General features: G+C 24.2%; 1 protein-coding gene across 5 annotated transcripts in view; it reads right to left on the reverse strand.

Annotated features, from left to right (window-relative positions):
* Positions 1–18,679, reverse strand: part of LOC100211621 (diacylglycerol kinase zeta) — a 118,523-nt gene that overhangs the window by 18,014 nt on the left and 81,830 nt on the right. For all 5 annotated transcript variants that reach the window (XM_065814085.1, XM_065814087.1, XM_065814088.1 and 2 more), the window contains exons 22-30: positions 17,787–17,832; positions 17,666–17,706; positions 14,684–14,769; positions 14,279–14,449; positions 10,471–10,502; positions 10,325–10,362; positions 8,026–8,146; positions 5,665–5,822; positions 5,512–5,575 (exon numbers count right to left, since the gene is read on the reverse strand). In XM_065814085.1, the coding sequence (XP_065670157.1) occupies positions 5,512–5,575; positions 5,665–5,822; positions 8,026–8,146; positions 10,325–10,362; positions 10,471–10,502; positions 14,279–14,449; positions 14,684–14,769; positions 17,666–17,706; positions 17,787–17,832 (757 nt within the window). The remainder of the gene's footprint in view (positions 1–5,511; positions 5,576–5,664; positions 5,823–8,025; positions 8,147–10,324; positions 10,363–10,470; positions 10,503–14,278; positions 14,450–14,683; positions 14,770–17,665; positions 17,707–17,786; positions 17,833–18,679) is intronic.

The raw sequence follows: 18,679 nt of genomic DNA on the forward strand, positions 1-18,679 counted from the left end.
TACTAAATTTATATAGAATGAGTATTGTATAATAGTTGCCAAACTTATAACACTTCTAATTAAAAATAACTTTTAGTAAAAATTGTGGGTTGGCTTTGACCTAAGTGAAAAAATGTAATTACTTGATTACAATGTTATATTTTTGATTTTTTTTTCAGAAAATTTGTCTATAAATATAATATTATGAATTTAATTTTTAATTTTTGTTTTTAGAATAAAATACTATTGAAAAATCATACTTTATATCAAAGAAAACATGCCAAGAACATATTAACGTGTTTCTCAGGCAATTTGCAGGAAATATGCCTGGTGTTGAATGGGTAAAATCATTCCTCAAGAGAAATAAACAAGCCAGTGTTAGATTTGCAAGCAACAATAAAAGAAAGAGGGCAGAAGTAGGTACTGTTATTATTAATAATATTTTTAATAATACCACTCCTGAACTGGAAGGGGTTCCTCCATCAAACATTTGGAACTACAATGAAACTAATTTAACCGATGACCCTGGTAATAGTCACTAGTATTAACAAAATGAGGATCAAAATATCCAGATAGGATAATTAATCCAACAAAGTCTGCAACATCTTTGATGTATTGTGATAATACAGAAAGGCATATATTTTCTCAATATATTGTATACAAAGCAGATTTGATGTGGACAACTTGGACAGAAAATGGACTAAAAGGAGCACGTTATAACCAAAAGACCAGCTTCCAGCATTGCTTAAATGTCTCATAAAAAAAATTGAAGAACCTGGTTGTGAAAGTATGAAGGCAGGCTTCAGAAAAACTGGTTTATACCCACTTGATCAAAAACAGGTGCTAGATAGACTTCCTAAAAGAACATTTATAAATGAATATGTCACTGTGCAAATAGATTCTCTTGTCAGTGATTCTTTCACACAATATTTAGTTGAAGTTAGAGGTGATAATCATATACCCCCTAATAAAAAGTGACGTAAAGTCTCCATTGTCCCAAAAAAAAGTGTATCATCAATTGATGTAGTTAATATGCAAGCAACTATAAATATAAATAAAACAAAGAAAAAAATGACTGTTGTAAAAAAAAAAACAAGTTATCCATACTTGAACAGCAAATAATTACAGACAATTTATTAACAAACTCTAGCATTAACAGTTTGATACTTGATGCATAGACTTTTTGTATTTTTGATATTAATAAGGTTTCTCTGTGATTTATATCTTAAATAAATTTGTAGGTTAGTTTCAAAATGTTTTTTAATATTTTTTTGCTTAAAAAACATACCACTAAATATCCATGTACCTGTAAATATTTAAAATATGAAACAACTAATCAATAATTATAACTTGCTTTTAGGTGGCCAAAGACACCACCACTATAGGGGTGACTTTGATTCACCATTAAAATAAAAATAAAAAGGTCAAGGATATAATTCTTTTACTTATTATTTTAACTATTTATTTCTTTGACATCGTGCATATCTATACAATTTATCGTGCATACCTATACAATTTTTTTACTTTGACATCGTGCATACCTATACAATTTATATCAACATATTAATCATTCATAAATAAATTTTGAGGAAAAAAATATTTAAATTCGTTAAAAGTTACCTTATTTAATAGTATACACATTTATATATTTGTGTAAAAATAATTGCTGCCCCAACCCAAACTTTTAGTTAATGTAGTAGAACTCCTTAAAAAAATATTTTTAGATACACTGACAATGACAGTTCATATCTTTTAACTTTTTAAGCACTTCAAAATAGGCGGCAAAAAATTAAACTTATCTACTGAGAAAAAAAAAACAATTCTAAAAAAAGGAAACAAATTTGTAATGAAATATTAAATTTTGATTAAATAAACTAGAAAAATTCAATAATTTGAAAAAAAAAAGTTAAAAGAAAAAACCTTTTTATAAAATTTTTATACAACTTTTGTATTTTTTTTTAGGGTGGTTATTACTACTGAATTTGGTATCTACCGAATTTGATACAAGTTGAGGAAAAAAACATATTCTACAGTGGTTTTCATAAATTTAGACACACTCATATTTGAGAATAGAAATTTTTAGTTTTTTAACAATAAAACAATAACGAAAAAAGATTTCGGTTTAGTCTTTTTTTCTATTTATTAGATAAATGCATACAGAATACAAAATTTACAAAAAATTTACAAAAAAAAAATACAAATACTAAGTAATAATTAGGTACAACAACATGGTATTAAAAAATTAAGACAAAAAAATTATTCATAAATTTAGACGCATGATACATTAGGAGGCGTAATTTATGAACCAATCAATATTTTGTGTATCCACCTTTTGCTTTAATACAACTAAGAACTCTTCTAGGCATAGACTCAACAAGATTTTTGCACATCACTTCTGGGACCTTATACCAGGTCTCCTTAAGGACGTCCTTCAGCTGGCCAAGTGTGGAAATTTGAACCTTTGCCAATTCACGGTAAATCTAAGCCCAAATGTTTTCAATCGGGTTCAAATCAGGTGAGTATGGAGGCCGCGGTATTGTCTTGATATTATTATCGTTGAACTACTCCTTTGTATAGTATGCAGTATGTGCAGTAGCGCCGCCTTGTTGAAGTTTCCATGGTTTATCATTGAACATAACCAGGTTAATTGATGGAATTAGGTTGTTTTCCAGTACTTCTACGTATATTCTGGAGCTGATTATTCCTGTGTATGTTTGGCACATACCAACAACTTTGTAATTGAAGCATGACCAGATTCCTATCAAGCCTCCTCCACTTTGTACAGTCGGTCTAATGTACTTGGCGTAATTCTTTTTATGAGCCATTCTTTTGACTGTTATGTTAGATTTGCGATTGATAAGCTCAAAGTTACTCTCATCACTCCACATAATGTTTTTCTGTTGTTCTATTGTCCAATATCTTCTTTCACAACACCATTTTAGTCTCCTTTATTTATCATATGGCCACAGGAGCTAATTCTTGAATTAGCTCTGAAAGCTCTAAAAAGGGCACTATTGTCCTTTCTGGTGGTTGACAAGAGTCTAACTGGCCTCATTTTCTCGCTGGCACCACCAGTGTGAAGAAAGTTTTGCTTTGTTGTCCGAACGCATTTCTCTGAAACTCCAATTAACCTGGCGATTTCTCTATTACTTTTGGTCCCTTCTTTGATGTGAATAATAATTTGCCATCTTTTACCTTGAGTGGTACGTCTTTTGCCCATTTTTCGTGTCTTTTTCGTGCAAAACTAACTTAACTTTAGTTTATTTATTAAACAATGATTAACTAATTCCAGGTAAGTCATATTTATATAAGGTTTTTTGACAAAATCAATTAATTTAGGCCTATTAATGAGAAATATGGGGAAAAAACTACTAATTAACTATCAATTAACAAGATACAAGACTTTTTTGATTGTGTGTCTAAACTTATGAATAAAATAAAATTAAGATTATCAATTAACTTTTTTGTGTTAATTGGTATAGAATGAGTAATAAACATCCTGTAAAAAAAATTAAGGAACTCTATAATAGAGTTTCACTTCCTCTATTAAATTATATATCAAACATAGCGGTAGCACTTTCATTTTATTTTTATTTTAAGTAATTTCTTACATATATGAAAAAAAAAATGAGTGCGTCTAAATTTATGAAAACTACTGTATAACAATTTAACAACAATTGAAAGTTTTGATATGCAATTTATTTATGATTTTTATCAGCCCGTATAATTAAGAAACTAATTTGCAAGAACTATGAGAAATTTTGTTAATTTTTTTTCTTATGTTTATTCGTTTTTATGTCTTTTTGCTTTTAAAAATGTTTTTGCTATACTTGACGTAATTTCTCAATACTTATATAATAGAAAATTATTATTTTTGTTATATACTTATCTGCTTTTTTTTTCTCAACTTAAAACAATTTTGTTAGTGAAAAATAACAAATGTCCTAAAAAAAAAAAAAAACGAAAAAAAAAAAAAAAAAAAAAAAAAAAAAAAAAAAAAAACAACAGTAAAATATTATTTTTTAAACAAAAAAATTTTTTTTTCATTTTATTTAGATTTTCTATTTTGTATAGTATTTCTTTCCTTTCTTCAAGTATTGCTGTTTTATTCTCTGTAGTTCCTTATAGCTTTTTTATGTTGCTAACTCTTAAAATGCATGCGAGCCGCACGCATTTCAAGAATTAGCGACATAAAACTCTCTCTCTAATATATATATATATATATATATATATATATATATATATATATATATATATATATATATATATATATATATATATACACAGAGAGAAAGAGAGAAAGAGAGATAGAGTAAACTAGTATATATATAAAAATGTGTTATTTTGGCACTATACATTGATATAGTCATTATACATACTATGCATTCGTTATAATAATAATAATTTTCTTTTTGAGAATTTATTTTATAAAATTCTAATTCATTAAACTACTTTTTAGTTCAGAAACTAAAACTTTTATATGCAACTTATAAATATCAATAAATAATGAGCAAATGACTTTTTTTGTGATCTATTTAAATGTATCTTAACATTATACTATCACTTATTTAACTATTATTAGAGTTCTTAGTTTTATAATTTTTTACAATTTTAAATACAAATTTTTTATTAATATTAAGCTTACTACATGATCATATGGTTTCGCTACACAAAAAAAAATTCAAAAGTTTATTTAATTAAACAAAGATTATTTAATTAATAAAACTTAATTAAGACTTTTAAAACATGTTTTAAAAGTTTCTTGAGTAACTAGTGACTGTTTTAAAAGTCAAAAAAATATTTTTTGTGAAACTGAAGATTGGAGCTCATCAAATTTGATATTTCTTTTCACAATTCTGATTTTTTTTTCCTTCACAATTCTAGCCATTAAACATATTTAGTTTACAGCCTTCATTACACCATAAGAAGTGCTAGTTTACAGACTCCATTACATCGTCATAAGCACTAGTTTTACAAATGTTACTTCCAAAGGTGCAACTTTTTTAAGAGCTTGGAACTTGCTAAATTTTACAACTATTTCTTGCAAAAGTAGTTTAAAAAGGTTTTTTATATTTAATAAGAGAATAAGTTTTTTGTGATTTTAATTTTTGAAAACATGTTTAAAAATCTCAAGATAAGAAACCTAGTTTATGAAATTTACTAGTTAATGCAATTTAAAAATTCACAGTGAGAAAAATACTTTTTTCATTATTTGACATTTAGAAGTATATTCATTTTTTGAACGATTAAATTAACATGAATAAAATAACTGTTGTTAAGAAAATATTTTTAGTAAACTTTCATGAGTCTATACCAATATTGTATTTGAATGAGTGCACACATGTGTATTCATAAAAAGAATGCTTAATGCAACTAACAAAGCAGCAGTGAAGAAAAACACTAGATAAGTTCTAAAAACTTATATCCAACAAATAAGATGACAAATGTCCTTTTCTAAAATGCTAACCATAACCTGACATCTTATAAAAAAAATTTAGAGAGAAAAAAAAAAAAAAAGAAGAAAAATATTACTTTCAAGATATTTGGCTAATTCAGCATCCTGTGCTTTTATAGCTAACAATTGAGGAGTATTACCCTAAATATGAAAAAATATTTAATTTTATTATTACAATTTAAACAAATAACTTCAACGAATAATGAACTACAAAAAATAAAAAATATGACCTCAGTATCTTGCCGAGTAACAGAAGCACCACCACGGATTAACTTGCGACATACTGTGCGTCTTTTGTACAATGCTGCAAGATGTAATGGTGTTTGGTTCTCGTTGTCAACAAGGTCAATTATACTAGAATTGAAATCTTTGTCACTTTGACTTTCAACTGAAAAATAAAAATGTATTGCTTGCAGCTGTTTTTGAATTTATTTTATTTTATTTATATATGCACATATATACACAAATTATGCACATACATACATACACAAATACATACATACACATACATTCATACATACATACATACATACATACATACATACATACATACATACATACATACATACATACATACATACATACACAAATACATACATACACTAGGGCTCTGCAAATCAAGATTTTTAGTTTAGAATTAAATCTTAAATTAAATCAGCGCTTGATTTGTAAATTGATTCCAACTTCAAATCGAATCATTTCTTTTATACTATATATTATAAAATCAGAATATTATTTAAAAAAACAATTTTTGTTGCCCAAATGAAATGTTTTGCATTTGTTTGAAAAAGTTATTGCATTTAATGAGATAACCTTTTTTCCATCTTTCCACAAAGCTTACTGTAGATAACTCAATGTAGATAAAGTAGATAATGTCGATAAGTTAATAATCTATATTATGTAGATAAGCTAATAAAGATAATGAAGACAATGTAGATAAGCTTAATGTGGATAACCCTTTTCCTCTTTCCACAGAGCTTTCTGATAAGCAGTTTGTGGTTTGAAAAACAAGATTATTTGCAACTTAAAATATCAAAAGAAAAATTCCATGTTTTTCTTTTGATAGAGAATAGAATGATTCAAAAATCCCAACCTTTTATAGATTTAAATTAAAAGTTCTCTATGATGGATACAAATTTATATATATATATATATATATATATATATATATATATATATATATATATATATATATATATATATATATATATATATATATATATATATATATTCTATATTGGAGATATATTGGTTTAACCAACCACAAATAATCTTTTAATCATAAAAAATACTCATAAGAGACTATGCTGTCAAAATATATCAGAAAACTGAAAGAAAAAAAAAAAAAATTTTAATTAAATTATTCTAAAATCTGCACCTGCCTATAATTTTTTCAAAAAATATACTATGGTTCCTAATGTACTCTACTATGCCTTCCTACGCAATTTCCTAATATTTTTTTTGCGCTCTTAATGTAAAAAAGTTTGTCCTAATTTTTTAGAAAAAGAACAAAAAAACGAGAGAAAAAAAAGAGAAAAGATTGCTGCCCCATGCCAAAACCTCAGTCAATGTAGCAGCACTCCTTTGCGGCAGCAGGCTTTAAGATAGTTAATGTACTGAAGCCCCTACAATTTTCTGTTTTTTATAACGCCATCTGTGTGCTTCTAATGCTGCATTTATACCTGTATTTATGCGTGTGTGTTTATATATATATATATATATATACATATATATATATATATATACATATATATATATATATATATGTATATATATATATATGTATATATATATATGTATATATATGTATATATATATATATATATATATATATATATATATATATATATATATATATATATATATATATATATATATATATATATATATATATGTATATATATATTATACACACATACATACATACATGCATACATGTATATATATTCATATACGTTTTTTTTTTTTAAATTTCAATTCACCTCCCCAAGGCTATGAAGGCCACTACAGTTGAGGAGGCTATTTTATATAGTTAATAAAGTTGTTAGGTGTTTGTATTTAGGTGCATGAATTTGATATTATTTTGAAAACACTAATTATATTCTTTAGATGCTTCTCCGATTAACTTTTTATGGTCCTGTTTTAAATATTTCTAGACATAGGTTAATGATCCAGCTGTCTGAAAAAATTATTCTTTATTTCTATCTTGCTGTAAGATTTACCATATTTCAACAAATTCTTCAACAACCAATTTTTTGCAAGTAACTTTTGCAAGCAAATTTGCAGAACCCAAATATAAATATATATATACATATATATATATATATATATATATATATATATATATATATATATATATATATATATATATATATATATATATATATTTATATAAATAAATATATATATATATATAAATATATATAAATAAATATAAATATATATATATATAAATAAAATATATATAAATAAATAAATAAAATATATATATAAATATATATATATATATATATATATATATATATATATATATATATATATATATATATATATTAATATATTACAAAACAATAAAAGATGATAAATTTTACCTTGATCAATAATATAATTAACAATAGATTTCTGGCCATACTTTGAAGCTAAATGAAGTGGAGTCAAACCTGAAGAATCATGAACTGTTAAATTTATACCAGCCTGATGGATTGCTTTAAACTAATAAATAGAAAGCTTTTATTATGTCAACATATATACTATTCTTGTTGTTCTTGAATCAAGATTAAAACAACCTAATATTAATATTATCCTGGTAAAGATAAATATTGTATATAATGGCTTTTTAACATACTTGATAACAAGGGTATCAATACTCACTTAAAATATCGTAAAAAAAACTTTAACAAACAAAGTTAAACCCATAAAAAGAAACTTAATTCTAATATATATATATATATATATATATATATATATATATATATATATATATATATATATATATATATATATATATATATATATATATATATATATATATATATATATATATATATATATATATATGTATATATATATATATATATATATATATATATATATATATATATATATATATTTAAATATATAATATATATATATATATAATAAATAAATATATATATATATATATATATATATATATATATATATATATATATATATATATATATATATATATAACTCTTATATGTTGTCTGAAAGTTTTTTCCATATTTTGTTGACAAAAAGTAAAAATTAAAATGCAAGACCAGAATTTTTTTTTTATATTAATTGATAGACGGCCTGCCCCAACCAAATACTCAGTCGATGTAGCAGCACTCCTTTGCGGGTCAGGCTAAAAGATAGTAGATGTAGCAGCACTCCGTTACGAGTCAGGCTATTTGTCAGTCGATATAGCAGCACTCCCTTGCGAGTCAGGCTACTTGTCAGTCGATGTAGCAGCACTCCCTTGCGAGTCAGGCTATAAGATAGTCGATGTAGCAACACTCCGCACATGATTTACAGTAAAAAAAATAAAAATAAAAACATTTTATTTAAAAAATTAAAAATAAAAACATTATTAAAAAAAATAAAATAAAAACATTGTTTATATTGTTAAAAACATTCAGAATGTTTTTAAAAACATTCTGGTCAATTAAATTTGCGTTTTTGTGGTTTTTTTTAAAAACAATTAATGTTAAATTAAAACAATAGTTTTTACTTACGACAAACACGAAAAGTTTGGACGAAAGTCAAAACCAAAAGTGACGTATGTGTTGGCGTAAGAATCATTTTTTTCCTTCTGTGCTTCCCAAATGCAACAAACTATAGAACTATATATATATATATATATATATATATATATATATATATATATATATATATATAATATATGTATATATAAATGCATTTTAAAGTATATATACATATATACAAATTATAGTACATATACAAATACATTAAACCATCCATACATACACAAATCTAAACTATTGATAATTATACTATGTAGAATTATCTATAGTTTAAATAGACTGTATAATTGGATTGTAGCGCCATCATATATATTTGAAAAAACCATATCTAAAAATTTTAAGCAGTGGTTCTTTGTGTAAACTATTTTATAGTGCTCTATGCTGTAGTGCCATATTTTTAATTAAAAAGTTTGTCTATAAATTTTTTAATGAGATGAATTTGCCAGATGGATCACATTTAAAAGCAGTAGAAAAAAAAAAAAAAAGAGAAAAAAAAAACACTTTGAAAATTTTAAACTCAGAACTCCAAATTGTTTTGTGGACCCAAAAACTAAATAATTTTTGCCCTCCCAGAATAATTAACCTAGGCTTACTTACTTTCAGGGATGCGGAGTCCCAAAAAGGATTCCGGATTTATAAGTCACAAAAAGATTACTTCATACTAGTTTTTGGTATCCAGGAGCTCTAAAAATATAAATAAGTTTATAAACTACTGATAGGAAGACACTTAAGACTTTTAGGTTAGAGAAACAATCATTTTTTGAACCCGGAATCCGTTGGTATAATGGCGGCAAGGACTCCGGGACTCCAGGCTTAAAAATAATAAGTTTCAAGTCATTAAATCTCATAAATTTTTTTCTTATAGCAGATCATAAGTCAACAAACATGTTTAGAGCTTCTGGACACTACAGACTTGGAAAAAGTAGAGATATAAAGCCGGAGTACTTTTGGGACTCCGCATCCCTGTTTATTTTACTATATAGAATAACCAATTTCGAAAAACAATTTTATTATAATACCAATACTGAAAAGTTATTTTATCTCCTAAAGATTTTTTTTAACCTCTATATAAATTTTGCTTCAATTTAGATAAACATTAGTAAATGAAAAATTAAATTTAAACCTGATGAAAATTCCCGTTCTGAGCAGCATCAAGAAAAGCTAAAAATTATTGTTAATATTATTTACTTCATAAAATAATATAATAATAAAATATTAAAATATAATATTAACTAATAAAATAAAAAATATCAAATTAAGAAGACTTACCAATTAATCGTTCGTTGTCATCTTTTGGAATGCTGAAACAAGTAAAATACTCTTTAAGAACATTTCACACATAAAAGAATTAACAAGCATTCATTATGAAATATATAATTTCTGTGATAAATAATCTAAAAATTTTTTGTTAAACTTATCAAGTTTTTTTTTATTGCTAATGTTTTATTTTTATTGCTTAGATTTATAGTATTCTTGATCATCAAGAACACTAAATATGCTTCTATTTGATAGTAAACCATCAGATATCATCAAATCTTCTAAATATGCTTCAATTGATAGTAAACCATGTAAACAAACTTTTTTACATAAAAAAAAAAAATTTATCTCCAAGCAACAGTGTTTGCTCCCAGTCAAGTCAAATTTATTGAGAGATTTAAATTAGGTTTTTAGTTTGACAATAGGTAAATTTTAATTAAGGTTTTTAGTTTTACATTTCAAGTTTTCTTCAACTAAGTTAAGTTTGTGCAAGGAAAAGGGGTATATAACATGTATATATGAAATCTATAGAACTATAAAACTGTTTTGTTATAGTTCTATAGATTTCATTCTCAAAAAAGCAAGCTGATTATTTAAACTTGCCACGCTCAAACCTTAACTAATTTAAAAACAGTAATCATTAAAAGTTTTTAATAAAAAAAAATTGAAAATCCTAATTTTATATTTAAATAAAACATTTTATTGAATTTATGCAAAAATGATAAGAAGTTAAAAATACTTAGTATTGAGGTAATAAGGAAATTTGGAGGTTTACAGCTATTTTAACACACCCCCATTAAACATTCTAAACAGTATTATACTCTGCAAAATATTTTAAGAGTCAACTGAGATGCTGATAACTGATAATGCCATGAAGCATTGTATTTTTAATTAAAAATAGTATATATTTTTTGTAAATTTTTAAATGTGTTTTTAAAATTACTAAAGTTTAATTTTTCAAGGTGTTAGGTAATGAAAATGATGTCAAGTAATTAGGTAATGTCTGTTTTGTAGGTGATGCAATAATATTGTATTTTAATAGGCTGTTAAAATTATAGAACCTGATGATGACCTTATTTTAAATATAAGTGTTTTTTGCTTTTTTAAAATTGGTTTGATATAATTTTATGTAAGATATTCAATTAGATGTGAATCTAATTATTTAGTACAGTGTTATAGTCTGGTAGTAATAACAAATACAGGCTAGATTTTATACAGTTTCTTTTATATTTAAAAACTTTGTATAAACTTTAAATATACTTTTTTTGTTTGTTTCTATTTCAACAAATTTTTTCATTCAAAATGTTAAAAACTGATAACTTTAATTTGTATTTTTATTTTTAGTACCACAGCTAATCACAAATTATAGGTTTTAATTTATAATGTACCTTTTAATTCAGTTTTATAGTTCATATTTATCTTAATGTGATGAAGTTATACTGTTACATATGTGTTGTTCTAAAATAAAATTTGTTCAATTAGTTGAAAAGTTGTCTTTGCAACAAGTTGAAGTTTTTTTTTTCTTCTCTTTAGATATAAAGATAATAATGAAAAAAAGCTGCCGAGGTATGTTACATTTTATTGGATGTCTTTAATGACATTACAAAATAAAGTTTTTAATTTTATTTGATTGCATGATTAATTTATATGATTTTATTACTTATTATAGGATTGTTTGCTCATTATAAGTTGAGTTTTATTATTTTAGTTAATTCAATTTGAGGCTTTATCAGTTGGTCAATTTTTCTATTTATCACCTTGTTGATTTTTCAAATTTAATTTAGGTCTTAATTTCCCTTTTAGTTAAGTTTTATCATAATACTAATTATTCTTACAGTAACTAACTTTTACAGCTAATACCCATATTTGAGCTCCTAAAGTTCAGCTTTTATATATATATATATATATATATATATATATATATATATATATATATATATATATATATATATATATATATATATATATATATATATATATATATTTATATATATATATATATATATATATATATATATATATATATATATATATATATATATATATATATATATATATATATATATATATGAAAATAAAATAAGTATTTATTATTGCTTTGTTTTTTAAGAACATTCAGCAGTCTATTTCATAGAATACATTTAAAATTTAATATAAACTCTTCTTGATTTGAAATCTTGACTTAATTTACTTTTAATTAAATTAACTCTTTTTAACCTGCCGTTTAAAAGTGTAGGAAAGTGGGTGTGAGGAGTCCAAATTATTTCATATGTTAAAAATGCTTATACTTAACTTAGTGCGCTGTTTTGATTTTTTATTTAAGTTAAGGCTTTGCAAGGGAAAACTTTGAAAACTTTTGTTTAGTTTATTAGTGAAATTTAACGTTGCATAATTTATGGATGATCCCATATGTAATCAATTGGATAAGCCTCTGCATCTAACTGAGTAGAGAAAATTTAGTAGGGAGATGTTATATTCAAATCTTTCCTTTTGAAATAAATAAACAGGTTAATGGTTCTGACAAGCTTTAGGTTGTTAGAGCAAAAATATAATACGCATTTATTATTAAAAGTTTATTATTATTAAATGTAGATTAATTGCTAACCAAAAGGCAAAAATTTTAAACAATTAATTTTTTGCGTTTTACTAAATTTTATTGAAGCATGGAACGCAAGTGGAACAGACTCACCATGACCAGTATCGTACAGGTCCTGACAGCTAGTGTTCAATATTTCAAAAGCATGTAAAGTTACAAAATCAACTGTTGAAATTGTCATAAAACGTTTTATAGAGAACGAAACTATTAACAGAAAACAGGGAAATGGTGGAAAATTAAAATTTAATGACAAAAAAAAAAGAAGGCAAAACCAATAGTTGACTCAATTCATCCGAATCGCACAGTCACAAGAAAAATTATAAAAGTCACAAAATGGAGAAATGAAGGCAATTGGACAAATTAAAGGCTTGCTTAAATTAGTGACAAAAATAAATTGATGCATTTTAGAAGACAATGAAACTTACTGTAAAAAAATTCACTAGATGCTTCCAGGTAACCAATACTGTTATCAGTCCAACTGTTTTAAAGCATCGGACATATTTAAGCACAAGTCAAAAAATATGGTTGCAAGTTATTTGTATGGCTATTTGCAGTTATGGCTTTAAAGGCTCTTTTTTTATAACAAAACTTCAGATCTTTACATAACTGAATGTTTGGAAAAACCACTTTTCCCTCCCAATTGAAAACCAAAAAAGTAAGGGATTAGTATAAGAAAAATTAAGTCAATGTCATTCTAAATGATGCTAATCCATGGAACTATTCTGAGCAGCGAATTGTTGAATAAGACAATAATGAAGACAATGCTGAGGAAAAAAGCACACCTGCAAATAATGTTAAAAAACTCAGAAGTTAATGGATTAATGCTACAAAAAAAAGAGACACAAAGTCAAATTGTGTTTTGATGGGAGGTACTTTACAAATAATTAAATAATTAAATTGCTTGCATGTTTTAAAAATAAGGTTTGATTTTTTTTTCTTTTAAATAAAAATTATGTACACATCATTAATAAAAACCAACTTTTACAATTAAGTAGTTTTTGAGAAAATATAGTTTATAATTGCCCTTTATAGTGTGTAATACTAAATTGCTAGTTAGAATAAATTTGGGGGAATCCTTTTAGTTATAAATTTTCAGAAGTAAATGAAAGTTTAAAAGCTGCAATAACATTCAAAAGTTTTTGTACTTTTTTATCATTAAAATTAAGGAGAACAAGGATTCAAGTGCAAAATATTAACATTGCTTCTAAATAATATGATGTTAACCTGATATTATCATCACAGCTTTCTTCACTTTCACTTTCTGTAGAACTTTTTTCTTTATCTGAATTCGATAGGTATAAAGAATTCTTTCTCTCACAATTCATTGAAAGTTCATCATCAATGACTGATGAAGGACGTTTTATCACATGAATAAAATTATGAGTTGAAACTGCTCTAAAGTTAAATTTAATGAAAATAATTATATATATATATATATATATATATATATATATATATATATATATATATATATATATATATATATATATATATACATACATATATATATATATATATATATATATATATATATATATATATATATATATATATATATATATACACATATATATATATACATATATAAATTTCTAATAAATAATAACTTTGAACATCTAATGACCATACAGTTGTGACGATGAATCATGATTCTTGAAAAGATCTAGTACAAATAATCCTCCTTCTAATATATCTCCCAAATACAGCAAACTTTCCTTTAAAAAAAGTTAAATCATAGTTAAAAAAGAATGAACTAACTTATTATTATTAAAAATAGTTTTTTTTACTGACTTAGTATACATTACTGTTAATTATTAATCTGTCTTTTTATAACTGCAAACAACTTTGAACTCCCTATTTTAACTAATTGATAATTATGTATTAAATCATTACTTTATATTAACATTATTAATTATTAAATAATAAGCCTTTACTTCTTTATCAAACACAAATGAATGCTTTGATAAATTACTGGAATTATATTATGATCTAAGTGTTTATATATAATTACATATTTATTTGTATTTATATATTTAACTCATTTTATTTATGTTCATGACACTAGTTTCAATTCAATTGTAAAACATCAGCTCTTAGAAAAAAATTGCTTCAAATTAACTGTTTATATCCTTTCAACTGAATCAGTAAAACCATACAAATAAGAGTGGTTAAATACAACACTCAAAAAATTAAGGCCACAAAGTGAAGAGTTTGTTAAAAAAGCAACAACAAAGTTGTTGAAAATAAATGAAAAAAAAAAACAAAAATAATTTATAAACAGAACTCTTGTAGAACTACTAGAAAGTCATCAAAAATGTAGGTGGTTATTATAAAATTAAAAAAATTCCAATTTTATTGTGGAAGATGTGAGCTAATTTGCATTAAGCATTTTGCGCCTAACGGATAAAAAATTAAATAATTCAAATGAATAAACTCAAACCTTTAATGGTGCTAAGCATTAAACAAAGGAAAATATAAACAAAAAATTCTTGTTTAGCTCACTATTTTACCAAAAGATCTGATTCAATCCAAATTAGATCTGATGGAGTGTGTATCAATTAAGAAGTGTCTCAATGAATGTATAATTAAGTATATTGTTCCACTCATTCAGTAACATTACAGAAATAGTAAAATTGTATTATAGACAAATTTAGCATCATCTCATTATGCTAAACCAGTTAAAATGATTATAATCACTAAAGATACCACTGGTACCTAAAGACATGAATCCAGCAAACACACTAAAAATTTGTCCTATTAAGGACTTTTGGGTAATTCATAAGAATTGACCATTTACATTCAATTATTTTTTTCTGTTACAAAGGTTTGTAGTTTTTATAAAGGTCTGTTACAAAGGTATGTAGTTTTTATATCTTTTATTTCTAATAAGTTTTTATTAAAATAAAATTATTATATTTAAAATTTTTTTATTAGACACTATACAAAAAGGTCTTTGGATATGATGTCATTTAGATTACGATGTCATTGCTCCTTTGCAATGACATCACAAATGACAGAGGTGGTTTTTAATGGTGAAAAGGGAAAAATAAGAAAAATGAAGATAAGGAAAATCAAAAAATATTATTTTAAAAAAGACGAATAAAATAAAACAGCAACAAACAATATAAAAACAAGATCAAATAATATAAATAGATAAAATGACTGAGGAGAAAAAAGAACAAAAAAAAAAAAAAAAGCTACCATAAACTAAATACATAGTTAAAAGTTTAAAAATGTTTGAAAACGTAAAATAATAATAAAAAAGAACAACGAATTTTACTACCAATGAAAAAAGAAAGAAAAAAAAAAACATTTTTATTTTAACTTTAACTTTTAAAATTATTTTTGTACTGTAACTTCATACTGTAATTTTTGTGCTTAGTTTAAATTGTCCTACATTTTTGTACACTGTTTATTTTGTAATGTAATTTTGTGCGCTGTTTGCATTGTTTGTTGTTTTTTTGTTGCTGTTGTTTTTTGTTTTTTTATTTTTGTGTATTGTTCATTGGGCATTGCAGTAAATAGTTCACATTGTTATATGTTTTCATGTGTTGTTTGTATTGGTATGTATTTTTTATTTAGTTTAATGTTGCAAATTTTGTATAGTTAGCTATTGTGTTTATAAAAACAAGTGACATTAAATTTTGTTATTATTAAAACTATTATGATTATTATTATTGTTTCATTATTATTGTAGTTTTTTATGTTTATTACTATAAATACTATTTTTATTATTATCATTACTATTTTATAATTTTTTAGTGTTTACTTAAGATTAGTAAAACTACTATTTGTAAATATCCATGAAATTATTTTTCAGAATATATGATTGATTGATTGATAGTTAGTTTCACATGAAATGTCATTGATGAAATGAAATAGCCATCTGCAAGGGCTTCATTATAGTGTTTAACAGGTTTAAATAGAAGATATTCATCATAACAATTTATTATTTTTTCTTAGCCTAGGAAAATGCCAGGAATAAAGTCAGCCTTTTGAAATTAAAAGTAAACAAAATATATTAGGAGAGTGTGCATCTAAATCCCCTTAAGTATATGATTGAATTTTAGACAGACAGTATACCATATGAATAAGATCCACAATTGCACTTTCTTTAAGTATCTCTTTAGTATTATCATTATTAAGGATACAACTTCTATGATACACTTACAATATGATATGATACAGATTAATGACAATGCTTCTATGATATGATACAGATTACAACTGCTAATAAAGATTACTGAAACAGAATATTACTGATATTACAAATAAAACTGATATTATTACTAATAACTACTGATTATAAAATACTGACTCATTATTATTAAAAAACACTGACTCCTTATTATTATAAAATACTGACTCCTTGTTATAACAAAATACTGACTTCTTATTACTATAAAATACTGAATCCTTGTTATAATAAAATACTGACTCCTTATTACTATAAAATACTGAATCCTTGCTATATTAAAATTTTGACTCCTTGTTACAATAAAATACTGACTTCTTTTTACTATAAAATACTGACTTGACCTAACATTTAAAAAAAAGATTTTGATAAATTAAATCTAATGCATAAGATTAAAAAAAAATGTAACTATTTACCTGTGCTTCATCAATTCTATATATTCGCACCGTCCAAGTAGCTAAAATAAAATTAAAAAAATTAAAAAAAAAAAAAATCAAAATTATTGTTAAATACAATAAAAAAAATTTTTTAAATTACCATCTAGAAAACACCAATCTTCTCTTAAACGCAATTTTAAAGAATCCTATAATACAAAAGATCACTACTTACAATTTTATATTCAATAAAAAGATAACCATTAAAAGAAATTCAATTCTCAAACTTCATTAGAAAAAGCCATTAAAAAGTTATTTTAAAATCAGTAAACATCTTTTTAACTTCTTGCTAAAAAAGAGTTTAACAAAATAAAGTTGATAAAACTTTTAGAATTAAAACATTTTTATAACAATAAATTTTAATAAAGTTTAAAAACAACACTCTATAATTTCATCACAAATTGCCTATACAATTTACAATTCTACATTTATTTGGTATATCAAATGCTTTAATCTTTTACAAAAAAAATTGCTCATTTTTGAGTTCTATAAACTTCAAAACAAATTTTTATCACTATTGAACAAAAATTACTTAAGTTAAATCGAGTGAGGTAAGTAGCTTAAAAAAGAGACAAAACCTGCAACATTGAATTGAGCTAGAATGGCCAAACCTGCAACACTACCCTCTGGTTGCTCATCTCACAACTTCCATATGAAACTCAAATGTAGCACTGAGGTATTTTTTTTTTTTTTTAAATTTTAAAAAAAAACTTAAAAAATTTTTTAAATAAATTTTGGCTGAAAAATAAAACAGTCAGAGTTAAATAACTTTTTCTAAATAACAGAAAGTTAAACAACTTTTTCTGGCAGACTTAAATACTAAATTAAAGTAATTTGAAAATCAACAATTTTTTCTGCGAAATCCAGACAGGAAACTTTATTAATAGAAATATTAGAAGCCTATTCAGGGTTACCACTATTAAAACTGAGGCTAAAAATAAGGACTTTAAGGAGAATTAAGGATATATTTTCCCAATTTATAAGGAGATTTGGTCG

This window comes from Hydra vulgaris, chromosome 12, assembly GCF_038396675.1.
Source record: "Hydra vulgaris chromosome 12, alternate assembly HydraT2T_AEP".
NCBI lineage: Eukaryota > Metazoa > Cnidaria > Hydrozoa > Anthoathecata > Hydridae > Hydra > Hydra vulgaris.